General features: G+C 46.5%; 2 protein-coding genes across 2 annotated transcripts; both read left to right on the forward strand.

The window, feature by feature from the left end:
• The first annotated feature begins 320 nt into the window (after window positions 1–320).
• On the forward strand, window positions 321–1349 carry LOC128403696 (lysophosphatidic acid receptor 6-like). The gene has a single exon (XM_053368711.1). It carries the CDS (start codon window positions 321–323, stop codon window positions 1347–1349), a length of 1029 nt encoding a protein of 342 aa, XP_053224686.1.
• A 3821-nt stretch (window positions 1350–5170) lies between these two features.
• F12 (coagulation factor XII) lies at window positions 5171–18671 on the forward strand. The gene is made up of 14 exons (XM_053377266.1): window positions 5171–5473; window positions 8117–8153; window positions 9439–9541; window positions 9729–9799; window positions 10495–10602; window positions 11050–11181; window positions 13164–13268; window positions 13729–13900; window positions 14538–14638; window positions 14722–15028; window positions 15549–15685; window positions 16949–17092; window positions 17530–17678; window positions 18399–18671. The coding sequence occupies exons 1-14, from the start codon at window positions 5402–5404 to the stop codon at window positions 18552–18554; spliced, it is 1794 nt and encodes a 597-aa protein (XP_053233241.1). The 5' UTR covers window positions 5171–5401; the 3' UTR covers window positions 18555–18671.
• Window positions 18672–19248: the final 577 nt, after the last annotated feature.

A 19248-nucleotide genomic window follows, 5' to 3' on the forward strand; every position in this document is an offset into this window, starting at 1 on the left:
GGAAGGCTAAGGATGAGAGCAGCCAGAAGATATCCTTGAGGAGGACATCTAGGTCCCCCAATGGATCAGGTGATTCCCTTTTGAATCCTTGGGATGTGCAGATTCCTTAGAATGTCAGTCATTGAGGGTGTAGTGCTGCACACAGGGGCAAATGGTGCCCTTATCAAATAGCTGATCCCATCATCTTTCCCTTGGGACAGCACTGCCACATGTCTGAGTGTTCTCCAAGATGTAAACTTAGGGGCTTCCTGAAAGGGTTCCAAGAATAGCTGACACATGCAGGATTAATCTGACCCGTGGATCTTCTCTTCGCTTTGCAGATGTGGGCAAATGGCACGAACCCCCTAGGTGAGGCCTTCCCTAACCATTCAGCCTCTTTGCAGTGTGCTGCTGAAGCCCAGTTCCAGTACCTGCTCCTGCCCATCACGTACAGCCTGGTTTGCGCCCTGAGCTTGGCCTCCAACACTGTAGCCTTGTGGAGCAGCTGGGCCACCCGGGCCCAGGCACCCCCGATCATGATTTTCACCTACAACCTCATTGTCATCGACCTGCTGTTTGCCCTGTCGCTGCCATTACAGGCTGTGTACCACGCCAGGCGCAACGACTGGCCCTTTGGCGAAGGCCTGTGCAAGGCCACCAACGCCCTCTTTCTGGCCAACATGTTCAGCTGTACGCTTTTCCTGGCCTGCATTTGCCTGGAGCGCTACCTGGCCGTCATCCACCCCATCCTCTACCTGCGCCTGCGGTGGCCCCTCTACCGTGTGCTGATCTCTATGGCTATCTGGTCCGTGGTAGGGATCGGGCTGCTGACCCTCTTCTCCAAGAGCACCGTGACCCATCACTTCCCCAACGGGAATACAGCCTGCATGGAGCACTTCCCAGCTCGTGTCTGGAGTGGAGGCCTGGCCGCCATGGTTTTGGCCTTCTCAGTGCTGGGCTTCTTCCTGCCTTTCCTCACCATCGTCATCTGCTCCATCGTGATTGCCCGGCGCATCGTGAACCTGAGACGTGGCTCAGCCCAAGGTTCTTTGCTGCGGAGGAACCCGCTGCATACCCTCCTGATGGTGACCACCCTGCTCACCGTCTGCTTCCTCCCCTTCCATATCATCCACATTCTGCACACACTGGGCCGGATTGGGGTTCTGCCTGCTCCGCAGCTGCTGCGCTTCACTTGTTCAGCCCAGCGGGCTGCCATGGCCCTGGCTAGCATCAACAGTGCTCTTGACCCTCTGGTGTACTACTTCAACATGAAGCCTGCCAACTGGAGGCTGCCCTGCTGTGGCGGAAGCAGCCAGAACCTCGTGGATTCAAGCAATCTTGTGGCAGAGGGCCTCAGGAGCATGAGCTAGCTGGAGGTCCTACCTAGGATCCACAGCATTGTCCAACTTCTTGTGGAGTGCTCAACACCAGCACCATCAGATGATATTGCCCATTGCCTTTTGAAGAACATCAACTAATAGAATGGCCTCCTGGTTTGAATAAGGCAAAAGGATAGAATAATCTTAATGACAAGGCACCCTAAGCTGGTTGGGGTTTTTTTTGGGGGGGGGGAGTTCAGTGGCAGATGGTATGCCTGTAATTTGGATGTGGCTGTTCCAAGCCAAGTTATGGGGGAATGAGTTAGAATATTAGCAGAGTTCAAAGACTGAATCAGGTTTGTAGCCAGAGAGACAATCCAAAGGCAATGGAAGCAAGAACAGCTCTAGAAAGAAGTGCAAGCAGACTGGGAGCCCAGACAGCGGTGTGATTTGGGAAGCAACACAGAAGTGTGCTTGTTGAAGAGATAAAGGGTAAAAGAGGTGTTTGGCAGGCAGGAATCAGAAATCAAGGGAAATAATAATAATAATAATAATAATAATAATAATAATAGTAATAATATTTATTACTTATACCATGCCCACTCTGGGCGGCTCCTAACAGAATATTAAAAACACGATAAAACATCAAACATCAATAACTTCCCTAAACAGGGCTGCCTTCAGATGAAACAGCATGTAATGGAGTTCATCAGGTCCTTGCAATATTTGTTTGGCTAAGCGGAATAAATTCCTGCTCAAGATCAGGAGGACCTGAGGTAGAAATAGGTAAGCCCTTCCAAGGCTGGTCTGGAAATTATATTGAGGTACAATTTGCTGGATGTCCACTGGGACATGAAGAACCTTAGTGCAAACCTTAATCCCTGGGCACTGCTGTACATATGTGGTACATTCAGAGAAGCTGGGAGCCATAGGAAGTCACTCACCCCATGGTTCTCAGCTTTCCTTGACACACTGTAAACAAGTAGCAACAGCTCAGCTCTCAGAAACCTAGTCTAAATAGAACCATCCACCTCTGCAACCTATAGGGCTTTTCCTGCCTGTGTTAAAACTCCCAAGTTAGAAAACTTCTAAGTTTTCTATGTGATTACTGTGAATGGATCTACAGCACTTTGTTTTGCCAAAAGTTGCTTAGGCTGTGAGCCTGTATTCACTGAAGAGTAAGCCCCATTGAAATTAATGGACTTAGTTTTTGGTAGACAATTTTAAGATTGTACCATCGGGGTAGGAATTGGGGATTGAGCAAATGAACCTGATGACTGGATGTTTCTTGAATCAACAGTTCACCTGCAGGTCTGTTATGAGGAGGGGTTGGCAGATTTTGTGTAAGTATGAGAAACAGCAGATTTGAAGCTGGGGTTACAAAGACAGAGGGCGTCATGGCCTGGCAAACACCAGAAACTCTCTGATGTGGATGGGGAAACTTCTTCCTTATATGAGTGCCTGTTTGTCTCCACTTATGCACCACTTTTGTATTAATAAATAAAGCAAATATTACAAAGACAATAAAAGATTCCAGTGCTTTCTGCGTGGCTCTGGGGGCTTCTCACTGCTTCGGAAAGTGGGGAGATGATAATGATACCAACAGGAGCCCCAAAGACACACCCTTACTTTGAACCTGCATACTACCACTTCCACTTTTGCATGTGCCCTCTTCTTGTTTTGCACACAAAATAGTCTGTCTTTCATTCATTCATTCATTCTCACCTTTCCATACATAACATCTCAAAGGCTACAGTTCTGAACAGGTATACCTGGAAATCCTATGTGCAATTAAGATCCTGTGTGCAATTAAAGGTAAAGGTAAAGGTACCCCTGCCCGTACGGGCCAGTCTTGACAGACTCTGGGGTTGTGCGCCCATCTCACTTAAGAGGCCAGGGGCCAGCGCTGTCCGGAGACACTTCCGGGTCACGTGGCCAGCGTGACAAAGCTGCATCTGGCGAACCAGCGCAGCACACGGAAACGCCGTTTACCTTCCCGCCAGTAAGCGGTCCCTATTTATCTACTTGCACCTGGGGGTGCTTTCGAACTGCTAGGTTGGCAGGCGCTGGGACCGAGCAACGGGAGCGCACCCCGCCGCGGGGATTCGAACCGCCGACCTTTCGATCGGCAAGCCCTAGGCGCTGAGGCTTTTACCCACAGCGCCACCCGCGTCCCGTGTGTGCAATTACTGAGAAGTAAATTCCACTCTTAGATAAATACAGAATTACAATTGCTTCAGTAGGCAGAAAAATAATTAAGTGGACCGCCCAGAACTGCAGCAATTTTTAAATGGCCCATTGGAGGAAGAGAAAAGTATGGGAACCACTGAACAAGAAAAATTAAAGACAATAAACTCCTACACAGCAGTGGAAACATGCCATATAATTTGAACTTTTTTTAAAAAATAAAGCTTGCATCCCATTCTGTGCAGGCCATGAGGGTGATTCATCCCATGATTAGCAGCTGTGATGCTCTAAGGAGGTTCCTGCACCCTTGCGCGCTCCATGATAGATGGCTATACAATAGATGGTGGTGTCCCTACGTACGTCTACTTAGAAGTAAGCCTCAGTGAGTTTAATGGATGGTTCTGTATGCTTTTATAAGGTTATCTCCAAGCATCACCTCATTCCCAGGGACTGGGTACTTTCAAAACAAATATGCAGCTCCAGCCAGATTGAGTAAATAATGAAAAACACCCACAACAATCAGAAAGCTCACAGCTTTCAAGTCACTGCAGATTTTGCATGGGCAGGGCAAAAGGAAGGATCAAAGGATCACATGTTCCTGACTATGTACTCTTGAAATATGCTGGATGAAGCTGGCTGTTTTGCTGAGTTACAAAACCAGGCGATCAGTTGGTGAGCAAGACCCCAGTGGGAAGATGTTGCTGCTGCAAACAAGGCATCTGTGATGTTTAGTGGAATGAGCTCAGAGGCAGGAGCCCTTGCTGACTGATTGCAGCACCACTGTTTGTATCCAAAACAGCTGCAGCCAGAGTGAACCTGTCAGACCTGTCCTCATTGCACTGCTCATTTTGTATTAAAGGCCCATCAAGTCTGACAGGTAGCTAAAAGCCCATTATGCTTGGAAGATGGGGAAGTATGGTGAGTTCCTGTTCTTTCCCCCCAAATGTGCCCCACTCCCCACAAAATGCTCACTGTCCCTACAAAAGCATGATGTGAATGAAAGATCACCACAACAAACAAGTAGCTATTGAGCATCTTTTATATGAAAAGGTCAATCAACCTCTAGTATCCTCAATAATGCTCAGTTCTCACCAACAAATCTTGTATGTGTTACTTTGGAGAGATTTGTAGGGATGCAAAGATTGCAAGAGAGAGAGGCTCTTGCTATTCAAGTGGGGATTTAAGAAGAACTGAAGAATGTCCCCAAATGCTCTTTTAATGGGTTCAGAGCCATTCCTCTTTGCCTTCCTGATACAACACCACCAACTGGTACTGCTCTTCTTTTAATAGATATTCTATTATATATGGTACTTTTGTATTTAATTGTTCTTGTAAACCGCTTTGGGATTCCTTCTGGTTCTGTGAAGTGATATATAAATCTACTAAACTAATTAGCCACAGAGGAGGAAACACATTCAGGCATGATATGGCTAGATGGGGTAAAGGCTAAGGAGAGAGTGAGCCAGATAAAATCTTTGGCCAATGTAACTTCCACAGTGATGTCCCCTTCAGTAACTGAAATTTCAGCAGCCCCACTTGCAAGCTTTCCTTTGCAATAGTATGTTTTTCTCCACCCCACCCCCTAGAGAAAAAGGCAATCAATTAATATTCTCACCATACTTGACATCTGGTTTTTGTGCTGGCTGAAGAGATGTTGTGGACACAGAAAACAGACACATGGGTCCGTTGCGGGGAGTCAAACCATTTTTTAATTTTCTGGCTCCCAGCCCTATACTTCTATTTTAGTCTAGTCTAGTCTAGTATAGTCTAGTGTTTGTTTCCATGCTACAATCCCTACACTGCTGATTAAATCCCACCCAAAGACCTTTGCTTTGAGCTGCATCGATCTGGGGCTGTTTGCTTTGCCTGAAGCAAAGGAACAAAGATCACCATTTTGTCCTTCCCTCGGTGCCGCCATGACATCCCTGCTGCTGCTGCTGTTGCTGCTGCTGATCTTTGTGGTTCTTATTCCAGGGCAACCATTCCGGGTGAGACTCCTGGGGCATCCATTTAACACCCATTTGATTTCTCTTTCCTCCCCACCCCCTGGCTTTTTGCTTAGGTCTCCCTCCTAGGCCCATGGTAATTTATCCCCAAAATCTCATTCCCATTTTAACATTTCTACAGCTTGCCCAATAAGAGTGATAATACATTTGTCCCTGTGTCCCTATTTTCCAGGGACAGTCCCGGATTTACAGAGGCCACCCCGGTTTCTGATTTGATCTCATAATGTCCCACTTTTCCTTAGGATGTCCCTATTTTCATCAGAAAAATGCTGGAGGGTATGGTAGGGTGTCCCTTTTTTCATTAGCAAAATGTTGGAGGGTATGGAGTTATCCAGCACCAGAGCCATCAGAAGGCAGTCCTGTATAGGGAAGTTTTTTTAAATCTAATGTTGCATTATGTTTTTATATACGTTATGTTGGAAGCCACACATAATGGCTGGGGCAACTCAGTCAGAGGGATGGGGGTATAAATAGTAAAATGATGATGGAATAGGACGTCCCAATTTTCATCAGAGAAATGTTGGAGGGTATGTGAGGGCCTCCAGCAAGGAAGCGAAGCAGGAGGTAGTCTTTGTTGGTAAACTATTCAGGGTGAGATAGGCTTCAGGAAGGGCCTAGAGTCATGGAGGCCAATGTGCAGTGCTAGCACCCCACCACCACCTCAGATCCATCCTAATAGTTTGGGCCTAACCCTCTGCATTTGTGGGGCTTGTGAGTTGCCACTGTCTGGACTAAAATGCAACGGCCTAGGCAACTCAAGCATGGTGTGAGGAAGGAACTGTGATGCCTGATTCATTTCAGGGGCTTTTCTGGTGTATTGCTTTATTACACAACGAGTGCATAGCTGTTTCTCAAATGTTCCAGGGAACCCCAAATGCCCACCAGGTAGGAACTCTGCTTCCTCAGCACTCAGACCATTGTATCTTGTTGAGTGGGATATGTGGTTCACCCACCCACTGCTTGAAGTCAATTTGCGAAACCATGGGAGCTCTGTGAGTTAGTGGCAAGCAACACATTCCATTCCCTTCCCAATGCCTGTACAAAATGATGTGAAAGATTTTAAGAGCTTCATGTTTATTTTTCTGGCTTTAGAGGACGAGCAGTCCCCCTTTACTGCTCCCAAGGGAGTCCCAGTGTAGCCATGGTGGGAGAGGGAAATCTCCCCTACGCGTGCCCGCCCCAACCCTAAAATCTGGAAAACTTGCGCAAGGCTGCTTCCTCCCTCGCAGAACTGCCTCAGCCATTTTTGCACTACCCCCTCCCCAAAAAATGTATATATAGGGTATGTGTTTCCTTCTGCACGGAAAACATGTCTATTGTGCCATTTAAAACAGAAAGCAGCTGACAAGCCGTCCTTCAGGGTTGCTACAACCCCCCATCTCACACATGCTTTATGGTGCATACTCACAAGAGTGAGGGGGCTCCCACTCACTCCTGTCATCCCTGCTGTGGGCTGTGTATCAGTACATCAGGGTAACCAATGCTGATTCCACTTCCCAGCATTCCTAGCGAGCGTGGCAAATGGTCAGGGATGCTGGCAATTGTACCTGGAAGCAACATGCTGGCAACCCAGATGTATACATTATGTAAGAATAGAAGCCATTCCTTTTGCCTTCATTCCCATTCCTCCTTCAAGTTACCATTTCGTCATGGGTCTCGGCCCTCAGCTGGAAGGAAGAGGAAATTTCCTACCACCTTGTAATATTACAATTGGCTGTGCACAAGTTTTTAATTCCTTCCCCGACCCTCTCTCTCATACTCAACTTTTATACCTTCAGTTTACAGGCATCCCTAAGGATTTTTAGACAGATTTTACTTATTTGCTAAGGCATGACAGCTTCCAAAACAATGACACAATCAGTCAAAACACACTGAAAATAAAAAAAATGCAGAATAAGTATGAAAACTAGGGCTTCATTTGAATTGATTAACTGATTAAATAATTTTTAAAAATAAAACAAATTATTTTCTAAGCACAAGTACTTATAAAAACTGCATATGGCAAGCACCCCACCTTTCATACACAGGAGAAGATACCTTTCCTAAGACGATGCTTCGTACAAAACACATGAATATAATCTAAAAACAAAAAAAGTGGAAGCTTTTGGCTTCAGAGCCATGATTCATATATAAATTTAGGCTATAAACAATTAGCTGGGATTAAGTTGCACTGACCTCTGGGGCTTACTTCTGAATAGACCTATCAAGCACCGCACTGTTAATTGATTAATCAACTAATCCAAAATTATGATGAATAAACAGAGATTTCTTTAATCAGATGACTGCTCTGATTAAACAAACAAAAATTACAAATCACAAATAAAATTCATTAAAAGGGTAGCCTGCCTCTCACACTATCCCTTTACATTTTAGAGGTGTTGTAGAATGGAAAAGGACAGATAATTTATAAATTATTTATATTACTTTCAAAAATGGTCTAAAAGCTTTCAAGGATGCATATGCTATACAGAATATATGTATATGCAGAATAGAGAGGCTCACTTGAGCCCTTCTGGGGCCAGTTGAACGCAAGCCCCAAAAGGGCCTTTGAGGTGTTTATGTCCCAGAACAGAAAATGGTATGTTTAAACTATGCTGCAACACATCTGTTTTCTTTTCCGGGTAGGATCTGCATGGCCGGCCATTTAGGAGGATGCATGAAGGTGAGTTTCAACTTTGTGCTTGTGCCAGTGAAAGGAACAGTAGCCACAACATGAGCTATACCTTCCTAGCACATTCAAAGCATTCCCTGCCCCCAAGAATAGTGGGAACTTTAGTATGTTAAGGACACTTGGTTGTAGCTCTGTGAGATCCCAGGATTAATTTTATGTGGTTTTTTTCTTTAAAAATGTTTAGGGGTACTCTCATTTTGACTCAAGAAAATCACCATTTTATAGTTCAAATTGGGGAAAATAAATACAGTAAATGGACAAAAATACAAAGATTCACAAAATGTTTAGGGGTATGCGTCCCCCTGCATCCCCCCAGAAAAAGCACTGTTTTTATGTGTTTTGAATGTGCTGTAAAAGTATGCTGTGTACACAGCCTAGGATTCCAAGATTGGGATCCTACGGTCCTACCCAGATCACCAAAGAAAGGAGGCATTATCACCTCTCTCCCTGCCTTCTATTGTGAGGTGAAAGACTATTGCACTACTTAAGTGCAAAGTAGTGCACTAGTCTTTCACCTCGCAATAGAAGTGAAGGAATGGGAGGCTGGTTTCAGGATTAATAACCATGCCTGGGATGGAAGAGAATTGGTTATTTCCCTGCAACAGAAGTGCTCATTTGAGGAAAGAAGCCTAGAGTCCATGGCACAATTGCATGAAAAGCGTAGGTGTCTTCTATCAGCTTAGAAGGCACATGGATGTGACCAGAAGCAGGGGCCAGGCAGGACAGAAGTGTGATTTGCCCGCATTTATATTATTGCACACCACCTCAATCTCCAAGCGGTGCAAGAGCCCAGGGATCCCAGGGTTTGTGTTTCCTTTTGGGAGTGAGGCACAGCAGGGACAGTGCCGCCTTTATGATACATGGTTTATTTACACATATATACAACCTGAGCCTACAATGGAGGGGTTCATAACATCAACACCCAAAAGGGTCTTGTTTCTCCCAGAGCCGCAGCCTTGGATTCAAACAGAAAGTAAACATGGCTCTGAAGCATTCCTCTGACTTTCTCTCCAACTTATGCTTTACCTCTCAGTCACATCGCTGCAAAACTCAGCCTTTGGCCACCTTGCCATCTTGCACAGAGACGCTTTTCCTTTGTTCTCTTAATGGTCCACCCAGGTAATCACCTCAACACAGGAAGTCAGCCTGACTTATAATTTAACAATTGCTGGTTCCAGGGGTTAGAAGGGTCTCTGCTCCCCCCATCCAAACTCATAACAATATTTCTGAGCCTGTATCCTCAGTGGAAGCAGCCCATTTATTTTTTGCCTTGCAGAGACAGAACTCAGTGAGCACGAGCCCTGCCATTTCCCTTTCCGCTTCCAACGTGAAATGCACCATTCTTGCATCATGAGTCATTCCATATTTCATAAGCACTGGTAAGCTTCTCTTCTTCACGAGAAAGAGTCATATGGGGAGTACAAACAGTAGAACACGCTAGCGAAATGGGGACGGCGGACTTTAAGGTGGTATGTGGGGAAAGGCATGATGGCCTGCAGCTTCCCGCTTTGGATTAGGCCCAGCTTCTAGGTTTTCCTTCCATGACTCAAAACGTTTCTCCATCAGGTGTGCCACCACAGAGAACTACGACCGAGATGGGAAATGGAGGTACTGTGGGAAAGAGGAGAGGCCAAGAGGTGAGTCGGTAGGGGGAAGTGGGAATGAAAGAATCCGTTCGAACCACAGCAGGCAGTGAGGGGAGAAGCTTCACCAGGGTGTGCAAGCGCCCCACCCCCCGGTTGTTTAGCCTAAAGTGATGCTGGTCCTCAAGAAAGCAAGAAATAAATTTGTACAGCTTCCAGCGCTGTCAGTCTTTACGACCAGCAGCATGCAGCACCCAGGCCTTACTCCAATATCCATGTAGCTCACAGGCTGAGAAGCTCAGGCCCACTGGCCAAACACAGAATTATCCTCAGGCCTCAGGGCTCTTCCTGGGCTAAGCCACACCTGCTCTCCCTAAGTCAAACCCCTCACGATCCCTCCTTCACACTCTGTGTTTTTGCCTGGCTTAAATGTGCCCTTGAACTCCAAGGACGCCTCTTGCTTGTCTGGATGGAGGATAGCGAGGGGTGTGTGAATGTGTGTAGAAACCAACCTACTATACTAAGGGCAAAATTCATTTGTTCCAGCCACTTTTCCCACTCACCACTGGCATGTGACCTTCACAGAATCACAGAATTATAGAATTGGCAGGGACCCTGAGGATCATCTAGTTCAACCCTCTGAAGAGAACATAACTCTTGGACTGAAAAAAATTAACTATCCCCGACATAGCCCAAAGCCTGAGACTTCCAGCCATTACTGACTATTGGATTTATTTATTTTTTGGCAGGACACTGTGACCCTAACCCATGCCAGAACGGTGGGGACTGTGAAGCTAGGCGAATAGGATTCCATTGTATCTGTGCAGCTGGCTTCCATGGGAAACACTGTGAGAAAGGTATCTGAGGCTGGTTCCTGGAACTATAGCACATGGAGACCTGGCCTTGGATATCTGCCCTCTCTCCCCGGCACCCTGGTCAACTTAAAAAGGTCTTTACTCTGGGGCAAACCTGATCTTATGTCTCCTGCCTGAGACTGAGAACCGGCAGCACATCAATCAACATGGCTGATAGCCATGCCTCCATTACGAAAGGGGCTGGTGGACCTCCAGAACCTCACAGTGTTAGGTTGGGTAGCTCTTTTTATTCCTGGTACATAAAAACTCAGTATGGAGATTATTAAGGACCATGACATCATATTGGCACATATGGTGACCTGGCTGTTTTCACACCCCATGAATCAACCTTTGCCAACTTGATGCCCTTCAGATGTTTTGAACCACAGTTCCTATCAGTCCCAGTCAACTGTGCTCTGGTCCATAACATCCCATCACTTTATTTTTCAGAAGACTGCTTTGGAACTAAAGGACTGCTGCACATTGGCAGGAAGGACACCTGGGTGCGGCACCGGCCTACTGGACCAGAGGAGTGCCATTGCGCAAGGAAGAAGCTTGTCTGCAAGCCCATGCATGCAAAGGGTCAGAGCTGAGCAGAAGTTGACATAAAGTGGGGATGGGTGGGTGGGGCAAAACAAGGCAGACAGGTGGGATAAGACTACCCTGTGTGGTCACTACATTGCCTGGGCTTCATTTGAAATAACTATTAACAAAGGTAATAGTTTCTAATTCACTTCCCCGACAAAGACAATACAAAGTGTAATCACTGAGTATCGCTCACTATATCATATCTAGATTTCTGATTTTTCACTGGATAAAATGAAGCATTGCACACAACTGCATGTAACAAATCTTCAATAATTAAAAACCAAATGAAACCAGAAAAGCTGCTTGTGGAAACTTTGATTTGGAGTGGAGGGGGGGTGTTGCAGGGAGATGCATAAACCTTTCTTTGCCTGCCTGTTATTTTTCTGTCCCAGGGGCTCCGGGAGCACCTTTTCCTTTAGAAAAATAAAAAAAGGCTGCTAGCATTTTGTTACATGCATCTGTATGTAATGTTTAGTTAGGTCCTTTGTATTCCAGTGATGCTGCATCTAAAAGGCTTGAGAATAAGTCTTTTCATGCCCATCCTTGGCTGCAGCCACTGTAATTCTAAAATGATTAGAACTCCTATAATCTTTTGAACCTCATCAAAACAAAATATAAACTCCAAGCAGGTATCTTTGTATTGTTGTAATGAAGGTTCTTACTCCAATATCCTCATCATCCCTAGAGCCTGTAATATAGTAATGGTACATGAGATGGATCCAGTCTATGTTAAGAGTGCCTACACAGATGTAATTTTCATTGATTTCCAGTGAGGCTTACTTCCCAGGAAAGTTGGTACAGGACTGCAACCTTGGTTGAACTTAGGTTCCATTGAAATCAATAGAATGAATGACGGTTGACTATTTGCCAATGGATTTCAATGGGAACTAAGTTCAACTAACATGTTCTGGCTCCAACCCATAAAGATCATAGTCCTGCATTTTAAGCCTAACACAATATGTATTATTTTAATCAAAACACAATTTTAAAGAAATCATAACACATTAGAGCCATGGCTCACAGGGAATTTACACCAGAGACTGTTTTCAATGTGAGACTTGAGTCTGAGGGCTCATCCATGCTTCCTCTTGTCCTGCTGCTTCCCTCCCCCCAAAATTCCACTCTTTAGAAAAACATGTTCCCTCCTGCCTCTGTGACTATAAAAGCTGCTTGATATTCATATCTCTACCACTGAATCCTTTCACAGCTTGGAAATAAGCAGTGTCTCATGCTAACATCTGCAGATGAAACAACTTTTAAAGGCATGGACAGAAGCAGAGGCCAGTCATTAGACCTGGAACGTTAAAACTAAAACAAATGTGCCGTATGGGTGGCCCAAACCAAAGCCAACTCCCATGCATCTGGAATTAGGAAGAATGGCTTCTGGGGACCCAGCAATGCTGGTGCCTGCATTATAGGTGGTGGACTTGTCTCATAATGCACAAGGCAAAGATGAAAGATGGGCATAGAGAGGTAATCTTGTCATGACAGAGCACAAGGAATGCAGCTGTCACACTGTATATGGAACGAGGAGAGATAGGATTATTCCTTAGTTGATGGATCAGCAGGTCAAAAACATCATAGCAGGGAAGGGAAGGAGTAGGCAGTTAAGCAGATACTAGATTGATGGAGTCTCAACTGCACTGTTAATTCTTGAGCCAGACCATGCTCTCAGTTGTCTCTGAGGGTCAATAGCTCGTTGGCAGAGCAGATGCATTGTATGCAGAGGGTTCCAGGTTCAATCCCTGGCGTTGTTGTTGTTTAGTCGTTTAGTTTGGTCCGACTCTTCGTGACCCCATGGACCAGAGCACGCCAGGCACCCCTGTCTGATATAAAAGATCCCTGCTTAAAGAGCCTAGACTGGTGCTGCTGCCAGTCAGAGCAGAGTAAGGCAATATTGGGCTACATGGGGCAAAACAGTCTGACCTCATACAAGGCAACTTCCTGTGATCTATATCACTTTCTCTGACCCACAGCATGCGCAACAAACAATTGTATGAATGGAGGCCGCTGTCTAGAAGTGAAGCACAGCTCGGTGTGCAGCTGCCCTGAAGGGTTTTCTGGGCCACTGTGCGATATAGGTATGTTTCTATTTTTATAATATTTAAGAATCACACTTACAAATCTTACAGTTGTAAGTGGTTTACAACAGAATAAAATGCACCATGAAACTCATATCAAAAATAGTAAAGTAGGAAAATATATCAGTTTGCATGTATGCATGTTTAAAACTGCCCAACTTTGAAAACCAGTGTTGGCTAATGAAATGGAAAATGGGAACTGCCGCTGTTGGCAAAAAAATAATAAAAAGATGTACACCGGGTAAAGTTACTTCAGTCACATACTTAATGTTCTGTTCTTCAATTCTGAACATTGTATGTGGCCCCTGAACTGAAGCATAGATTCCTCACCCCTGATGGAATAGTGAGAAGGGGCTGTTCTCTTTGGAGAGGGTAGACAGGGGCATAAAAATATTACCTTATTCAAGGCCTAACCTTTTTTCCAAAGCACCTGAGGGTCCCTGGTCTTTTTATTCCCTAGAGCACACTCAGACCTGCTACAGAGAGAATGGGCGGCTATACCGAGGCATGGCCCACTACACTGTCTCAGGGGCACCGTGCCTCCCCTGGGACTCCCCACTCCTGTTAAATGAGTTCTCCAGCAGTATGAACAACTCATCCATCTTTGGCCTGGGGCCACACGCCTTTTGCAGGTGAGATATATTTTAGCATGGGAAATGGGGATGCTTGTGACAGAACACAGGAAATGTTAGTGAGAGGCAGCACCGGCTCTATCAATTGACAAAGTAAGGCAGCTGCCTCAGGCAGCAGGTGTTGGGGGTGGGAGTCAGGGAGTGGTGGCATGGGATTGAAGGACAGAGTAGTCTGTGCCGCATACAGTCTGCCCTGTGCCTCCTACACTATGCTGAACCCCTTAGGTGCAGCAGAAGATACTGTCCTGTTGTAAGCGCTGAAGTATAATTCAGCAGCTGTGATTCCAGATGGCTTTTGGAAGTGGGAGAGGAGCACCATATTGGCTTTTGCCTCAGGCAGCAAAATGCCTTGGTCTGGCACTGGTTCAGAGGGCATCTGGGGGAAAGTGTCCACGTATGGAAAGCGCCACAACTAACATCCAAGAAGTAGAGCAGATGAAAGGAAATTGAAATGCTAGGGGGTGAGGTGAGGTAAAGGAATGCAGCTGGCACATGGACAGGGGACAGATGGGAGATACACACAATAAAATTATTATTATTATTATTATTATTATTATTATTATTATTATTATTATTGAAGCAAGGTTGCTGAACATTGCCCTTGCTTAAGAGAGGACTGGGCCTTTTCTTTGTGCAGAAACCCAGACGGTGACAGCCGCCCATGGTGTTATGTGCTGCGCAATATGCAGCTCAGCTGGGAATTCTGCAATATCACCAGCTGCCATCCCCAATATACAGGTGAGGCATACCATTCGCTCTGGAAGAAATGGCGTGTGTGGCTGAACCTGACATGAATGAGAGCTAAACTGTTTTCTCCCCAGATACCATGGCACCAACGGCAGCAGTACCTCTGGCATCTTTGGAAAGAGAGTCAATGGCTCCGAAGAAGCCTGAGAGCGTCAGGCCAACAGCTGGACCAAGCCAAACTGTCCCCATCCCAGCTCCAGTGTGTGGGCTGCGCTTTCCCAAGACCACCACCTCCTCACGCAGTCGTGTAGTGAGAGGCATGGTGGCACTTCGTGGCTCCCACCCCTACATGGCTGCCATCTACATAGGGGATCAATTCTGTGGAGGAAGCCTCATTGCTTCCTGCTGGGTCCTGACAGCTGCACACTGCCTAGAGTTCAGGTAAGTCTTACCATCCATCCCAAAGTCCACTGACACTGGGCTGCATCCAGGCTACTTGAACATAGTGCACAATGAAATCAGTGAAAGTTAGGTTGTGGCTAGCTTGCCCCACTGAGGTACATTAGGCCAGAGTTTGGAATGATGGTAGAAATCCTTATCAGCTTGATGGAGATGACAGACATGTTAATTTATTGATGGTCACTTGTTAAAGCTCTCTCCCCCCACTGCATCCCATGTTATGTGGCCCAATCCTATGCCTGTTCAATGAGACATGTCTCACTAAGTTCAGTGAGATATACTACCAAGTTAATGTGCATAGGATTGTTGGGAAACCTGCGTCCCTCCACATGTTGTTTGACTTCCACTTTCATCCTCCCTGGCCGTTGGACATGCTGGCTGGAGCTGATAGGAATTGGGAGTCCAACAACATCTGGAGAAAACCATGTTGGCTACACCAAAATCTGGAGAATCCTGTTCTGAGCCATGAAAGACTCTGCTGACTACAGATCTTGTACCATAGGCCAGATGTTTCCAAGATTTCAGTGGTGCTGGGCCAGACCCAATACAACAGAAGCACAGATGGCTCCGTGAAGTTCCAAGTACAGAATTATCTACTGCATGAGCATTATTCTGAGATCACCAAACGCCATGACATTGGTGAGAGCCTCTTTTTTATGTCCTGCACCCCCTCACCACCACAAGGTAGCCGGACTTGCCTGAGCCCTCCTTGGCCACAACAACCAGTCCAATCTCCTCTGCCCAAGTCGCTCATGAAACATTTTGGGGGCTCTATATGGCTCTATAATGGGGCTGCCCTTAAGACTGACCCAGAAACTCCAGCGGGTGCAGAATGCTGCAGCGAGACTCCTTACGGGGTCTTCGCTGCGAGATCACATTCATCCGGTGCTATATCAACTGCACTGGCTCCCGGTGGAGTACAGGATCAGGTTTAAGGTGCTGGTTTTAACCTTTAAAGCCCTATACGGCCTAGGACCCTCGTACCTACGGGACCGCCTCTCCTGGTATGCCCCACAGAGAAACTTACGGTCTTCAAATAAAAACATCTTGAAGGTCCCAGGCCACAGAGAAGTTAGGCTGGCCTCAACTAGAGCCAGGGCTTTTTTGGCTGTGGCTCCGACCTGGTGGAACACTCTGTCCCAAGAGACTAGGGCCCTGCGGGACTTGACATCTTTCCGCAGGGCCTGCAAGACAGAGCTGTTCCGCCAGGCCTTTGGCCAGGGCACAGCCTGACTCCCTCCCTCGGCAATCTTCGCGGAGCTCTGGCCCAATGGTGGCCAGTGGCTTGAATTTAATTAATTTTATAATGAATGATTTTAGAGTGTTGTTTGTGTTGTACTTTTGTACTGTTTTATTGTTGTTAGCCGCCCTGAGCCCGGCTTCGGCTGGGGAGGGCGGGATATAAATAAAATTTATTATTATTATTATTATTATTCGACCTCACCAAGACCCACCCAGAAGAGCCCCTAGTTAGTCTTTCCAGACTTGTGTGTATCGCTCAAGGACATGAACTGCAAGGCCCTAATCTGGTGCTGGGGGACCTGAGGCCCTCCAAATGTTGTTGGACTCCATCTCCCATCATCCCTGACCATTGGCTGGAGCTGGTGGGAGTTGGGAGCCCAGCAATATTTGAAAGGCCACAGGTTGACCATTTCTGCCATGATCCATGTCATGCTGCCCCAGGAGGGAGTGGAAAATATGATATTGGATTATGGTAGGCCAGATGTCTGCTCACCTGCCTTGTGGGTGGGAGTCTTCATTCTAAGTTTCTTTTCCCAGCCCCAGTCCAGAGTCGATCAAGGAAGACAAGGCTTTCATCCACTCCTACCTGTCTGCCCGCCCACCCATGCAAACCTCATCCCTGAGCCCCAATTCTAACCTGCTCTCTTGTACCCTCCCCAGCACTGGTGCGATTGAAGGAGAAGATGCCAGGACACTGTGCTGAGTTGTCACACTCCGTCTTGCCAGTGTGCCTACCAAATTCAACAGAGACATTTGACACCAGCAAGCCATGCCAGATCGCAGGATGGGGACATATGTATGAAGGTGAGAAGGGAGTGGTCAGATAAAGACCTGAAGTTTAGGCAGGCCTTATTATCCTTCCCTTAAACATCCACGCCTGCTGGCTGGCTACCTGTTCCCACAGAGAGGGAGGGCATGATGCTGTCTCATATTCTTCTCTGCCCCTCCCTTATCATCCATTTCTGAAATCCCCACTCATGTTGGATAAACAAGGTGCCAGATGGTGCCTGCAATTCCTTAGCATCTTTTCCATCTTGATCTACCATATTGAGCAGGGGTTTTTTCCACTGATCAGCAAAGGCAGCCCACAGCTAAAATCTTCCGTACAAGAGGGATTGTTTGGGATTGGCAGCGGACTCATGAGGTCTCAGGATGCCCAGTTTTCTCAATGGCCACAAGGCCAAACTTGGATTGTGCATTGGGATGGATTGGTTCACTGGGGTCCTCTTCTTTCCCTGCAGGAGCCGACAAACTCTCTGTGTACCTGCAGGAGGCAGATATGCCTATCATTCCTCATGAGCAGTGTCGTTCCGAAGAGGTCCATGGGACCCACATTGCAGAAGACATGTTGTGTGCTGGGTACATGGATGGAAGAGCTGATGCTTGTCAGGTGAGACTATATTGAATTACCGGCAGCACAGGGAGATCTCTGGCACACAGAACAGAGCAGGCTTTGTGGTGGAGACAAGCATTCATGTTTGCAAATTCATTCATTTATTGCATTTATATCCCACCCATAGGAGCCAACTCCTAGGGGCCAAGGTCCCTTTATCCCCCCCCCTGATATATTTGAGGAGGCATTGCCATTCAAAAGGTGTGTGTGCGCAGCATCATGTGATTGATTATGCAGGGTGGGGCATGTACCCCTGATCCCACCTTTTTCTCCAGGGAGTTCAAGGTGGCATACATCAGAAGGTAGATACCGGCCCATTAGGCTAGGAGCTAGTGTGAAGGCTAAAACCTTGAATTTATGTTCTGTTCCTCCTACTCCCATGCTCTCCCTATGCTCTGCTATTAATCTCTGTACATTCCCTGTATGAAGTACCAGAGGCATTTGTAACAAGATCGGACTCCCTTGGAAGGTGGTGGACTCTCCTTCCTTGGAGGTTTTTAAGCAGAGAATGAATGGTCATCTGTCACGGATGTTGCAGCTGAGATTCCTGCATCGCAACAGTTGGATGGATGAGCCTTGTGGTCCCTTCTAACTCTACAGTTCTATGATTCTATGATTCTAAGTGTTGATCTCAATAACAAAATGTGAAGTGGGATGGGGATGGGTTTGATTCTGGCCTCTGCCTATGTATTCACACCCCTGCTTTCTGTGTTGCAGGGAGATTCTGGTGGACCCCTGGTGTGTGATGAGCAAGGCAAGGCCACACTATATGGCATCATCAGCTGGGGCACAGGCTGTGCACTGGAGAACAAGCCTGGGGTCTATACCAGAGTCACTCACTATCTTGACTGGATCCAAAACCACATGCGTTAGCAAGCCTGAGATGGCAGTTTCACAAAACCAAAACCTATGCAGCTGCCTTTTGCGGGGGTGGGGGGATGGATGGGGGTACAGTGTCTTTCTCTGCAGCTATTGATCTGCTCTGTGTATGTGTGTAAGCATGTGTGTGTGCGTGCAATTCTGCTAGACTAGACAGTATTTCAGAGGTTTATTTTTTTTAAAGTCAGATATGTCTGTGTCATTTACCCACCATAAAATAAATCAAATTTCCAACAAAGGGAAATTGTCAATTGTCCAATATGGGCACTATCATTTCTGAAGAAATGCTACCTGGGAATGTACTGCTATCTGACATTGATTGGTCCAGCTGATTACCCCTCATCTCCACTAAGACTGTTTTCATGTTCTTTGTCTTGCCTTCTCCCCTGAACACCTCACATTTCTCCTCCTCACTTCCATCTTCCTCACAGAACACTGGCATGTTTCTCCCACCCCCGCCCTACAGCCCATATTCTTCAGCTCCAGGCAACACCCTCTGCATTACTCTTGAGGGGGAAGGTGTGGTTTTGAATGCTCACAGAGCTATGGAAGCTGTTGTCCTGTGGCCAAGCCCATGGCCGCTCAAAACCGACTCTCAGCAGAAGAGCTTGTAGTGCCAAGATCACAGGCCTAATTTGAGCATGTTAGTATCTTGTGCATGGTCCCCAAGAGGAAAAAATAAACAAAA

Source organism: Podarcis raffonei, chromosome 2 (assembly GCF_027172205.1).
Source record: "Podarcis raffonei isolate rPodRaf1 chromosome 2, rPodRaf1.pri, whole genome shotgun sequence".
NCBI classification, from domain to species: Eukaryota; Metazoa; Chordata; class Lepidosauria; order Squamata; family Lacertidae; genus Podarcis; species Podarcis raffonei.